This window comes from Capsicum annuum, unplaced genomic scaffold (assembly GCF_002878395.1).
Source record: "Capsicum annuum cultivar UCD-10X-F1 unplaced genomic scaffold, UCD10Xv1.1 ctg75934, whole genome shotgun sequence".
NCBI lineage: Eukaryota > Viridiplantae > Streptophyta > Magnoliopsida > Solanales > Solanaceae > Capsicum > Capsicum annuum.
The window spans coordinates 1-4,053 of NW_025886184.1; the positions used below are offsets into that span (position 1 = coordinate 1).

A 4,053-nucleotide genomic window follows, 5' to 3' on the forward strand; every position below is an offset into this window, starting at 1 on the left:
ATAAATATATCAAGATTTGCCTTTAATAGACTTTAAATTTACATAAAGGTGTAAGAAAAAGTTTATGTAGTCAGTGAATATTACTTAATCTCTAATATTTGACAGATGAAAAGAACATATTCACATTAGAAAAATACGAACAAATTAGCACTCAGAAATAACATGATAATGACATGTCGAAGTGCAAAAAATTATAGAATTGTGCCAAAAGAAAAGTGCAAAAAAAGTGCAGAAAAACATTTTTTTAAAAAATACAAACTACGCAAAAATTATATAGAATAATGCAAAAGTTTCAAAAGGTTTCAAGGATTGGATGGTCATAAATATTATTCCATGATAATTTGTCTTGTCCACTGTGATTTCATTACAATATTAGATATCTGATTTGTGGACATCATACGTTTACGTGGAACTCTTTTGTTAATTAATTACGTAAAAAACGATATTTCAATCAAGGTGGAGTTGTCAAAATTTTAATGTCTAAACATTTAGTTTTATCCTAATACTACTTTGTATATTTGCTAATATTTTAACAATATATATATATATATATATATATATATATATATATAAGCTATTTATGCAGTTATACTTTGACATGATATTTGGTATTTTGGATTTTCCTTTTTCTGATTATCATGGTGTTCGGGTAAGCTTACGCGCACCTCAACTAAATTCACGGGATACCTGCCACCTCCCATCAGCAACAATTATAAGGTAACTGTGTTCACCAAGGCTAGAACAGATAGGAAGAAAACACTTAGTATTTGTCTTTGCTGGAAATTGAACCTGAGACCTCATAGTGCTCATCCAACTTCATTGAACCACTTTCATTTATAAATATCAAATACGATACCGAATACCCAAAAACTGAAAATGTATACCATATACCATAATATCAAAAATTTCGATTCAGTATATATACCATACTATGCCCACCACTATAGTGCACAGGAAATCTGATTGGTGCAATGAGATGATATGCTTGCTCTGGTGCATCACTAATGGATCAGACAGTATTCAGTTGGAGAGTGATTCTATGTTGATGATTCCCTGGTTGAAAAACGAGGCTAATCCTCCCTGGAATCGGAGCAGCATTATAGACCAGATCAAGAAACTATGTCAGCAAGCTCATCGTGAAGTTATTTTCTTTCACATCTATAGGGAAGGTAATGTGCCTGCTGATTCATTATTAAAAACCAGAGATAATATCAGGGAACTCCTTTTTCACTACTATCCAGGACAACTCGGATGAACAACTCGGACTTGACAGGTCTGGCCTTTCCCTCATTCAGACACTCTTAAGACCAAGGAATTGGTTTTCTTGACATAACCTTATACTTCCTATGACTGTGTATACTGCGACCTGCTTTTGAGCTATTTCTGTGCCCTTTCAGGCACCTAATTCTCACTTCAGGCTGTTCATTTCAGCCCCTTCTATACCCCACTTCCTATCTCACCTTCTGCAACAATAAGGTTGGACCGTTGGAGGCTCTTCAAATGGGCTATACTCTCTGGAAAAAAGCTAGCCTTTTGTGAAGAGCTGGCTATATTTCTCATCTATTGTCATCAATCTCAACCATGGAGTTATAAACTAGACAGGTCTGCTAATTTGTTGTGTCAATAGCTTAGCCTGCTATGTTTTTCATGTTCCACAGAAGACCTGTACATATTTTTTGCGTGGAGATCATAGTATGTCATCCATGAGTTCAGTGGTTGATGGTATTTCCTGTATTATACTTCTCTTTTGTAATGTTATTAGGCTCACTTTGTTTATGATTTTAAACTTCAGGGTAAAGTAACTTTAGCTCTTCATTGTTACCTTGGAGATCGTGGTTAATGTCCCCCGTCCGATGTATCTTTTTGCTATAAATAAACACTGTAGGGATCTACGCCAATCCCCCTACCACCACGGGAGGTGAAAGCCCGCCCGGGTAGATGTATTTGATAAACAAAAAATTGATCAACAGTTTAACTATGTCATTTCACCCTTCACAAAACAGAATTTGATCAGCAAGAGATTTAGAATCAGTTCTTTACATAAACTGATTTTCTCAAGAAGATGAATTCATTATAGCAAATACGTCTCAGGAAAAAAAATATGTTTGGCCAAGCGTATACTTCAAATTATGCCTCTAAAACCTTGGATCTGATCTGGTCTTTTTGCATATGCACTTTACGGGACTCGGTCTACACCGATTTCAGAGTGACCACAGCTCATATCCGGTAAGCAACAATCGTTTATTCAGTACAGAACTTTAATTAAGAGGAGTTGAAAGCTCACACATTTTATCATGCAACAAATTTCCGCTCAACTAAATCTGAGACTCTTATCGAAGATGGCTAGAAGTACTAATGAAAACGGTCATAAGTTTTAGTTCACATAAACTCAGAAATAGTGTCATTGGCCATACAAGTATTCGAGGTAAGTTCTCATATCACAATATAATAAAATATCTAGTAGGAAGAAGATGGTAAGAAGTTCTACATTCGAGAGTATGATTTAATCAAAAGAGTGTTAAAGGTTACATTTGTTTAACTTTTAAGGTGGGGACAAATAAGTTAAGAGATCAAATTTCCTTAACTACGTTGTACTATGAAAAGTTCATCAAAAAATGGAGTAGAAATGAAGCCAACAATCAGATCATGCAAAAGTTCATAGAAGCAAGGGTCAAGCAAAGTGTTATACACAAGCCACACGAAATCCTCAACTAATAAACGAAACTTCAACAAACGGAGGCAGCATGCAGAAAGTTTCACTAACAACATTATAACATCAGCAAACTAATTAAAACATTAAAATCCTACAAATCACACTTGAATCACTTCAGTTAAAATCATACTAAGACTGATTTGCTGAGAAGCAAAAGAGCAATTTTCCTTCAGTTGTCAATGCAGCAGTGACGAGACTTCAGACTCTTCATGGAGAAATGACATGGTTTCTAATTCTGCTCGAGCGTCTTACGTGGGTGATGACTTCTTCTCCTCCACTTGCCTAAATTTCACAAGGAAAATATATAAGTAAGAGAATAGATTTGGCTATTCAAAAAGGATTGTTTATGTCCAGAGTAGATAGAATATAGCAAGTTAAATACACTCACATGCTTGACAGGAATCCTCTCATATGTAGTGAAACTTCCATATGAAGGTGAACCCATTGAGAACTCAGATGCAGCCAATGATTCTCTCCTGTTACTCTTTCTAGGTTTCTTCTCAATGCTTTGAGCCTCATCATCCTCTGATTTGGGATATTTCTTGCTATGAGATGAACTTATTTGAAAGCTGCTCATCTCAGACGGACAAGACGCTCCTGCGACATCATCCTCTGATTTGGGATATTTCTTGCTATGAGATGAACTTATTTGAAAGATGCTCATCTCAGACGGACAAGACGCTCCTGCGACATCGACCTCTATTGGCCAATTTTGAGAGGAATGCTTCTCTTTGACAACATGGTGTGTGGCAAATTTCTTACTTGAGACTGCTACTGGATGCAAAGTCTTATCACTTCTTCTCTTCACGTAGAGAACTGTACCAGCAAGCAGACTCAGTACAAGTGAGGAAATTCCCAGGATCTGATATGCACCAACATTATCTTCATCATGTCTTATTGGAGACTCCATCATTTCCAAAGGTTGGGCTTCTTCAACAGCAGAAATTTCTTTCTCTATGCTTTCAGGATTGTCAATCATCGACTCAAGTGCATTATCAGCAATGAAAGATTGGGATTCAGCCAACTCAACCTCAACATTAGAAGTTGTAAGACCTTGGTCCAAATCAACCTCAACATTAGAAGTTGTAAGACCTTGGTCCAAATTCCTTTCTGAACTATCAGATTCATTCCCCTCAGCTGGGACAACAGAAACTTTTTCAGTCTCCACCAAATCATGCTTTCCTTGTTCTACATCCTTTTCTAAGCTATCAGCCCCATTTACCTCGGCTAATTGAATTGCGTAAGCTTCTTCAATCTCCAACACATCCACTCCTTCAATTTCAACTTCCCCACCGTCATCTAAATCAGCATCCATTTGAAATTCTTCCTCATCTGGCTCG

The 4,053-nt window shown here is 36.5% G+C and overlaps 1 protein-coding gene across 1 annotated transcript; it reads right to left on the minus strand.

The window, feature by feature from the left end:
• Nucleotides 1-2,642: 2,642 nt before the first annotated feature.
• On the minus strand, nt 2,643-4,028 carry LOC124894606. Its single transcript, XM_047405206.1, has 2 exons — nt 3,102-4,028; nt 2,643-2,995 (listed from the first exon to the last, which is right to left on the minus strand). Exons 1-2 carry the CDS (start codon nt 4,026-4,028, stop codon nt 2,921-2,923), a joined length of 1,002 nt encoding a protein of 333 aa, XP_047261162.1. The 3' UTR covers nt 2,643-2,920.
• Nucleotides 4,029-4,053: the final 25 nt, after the last annotated feature.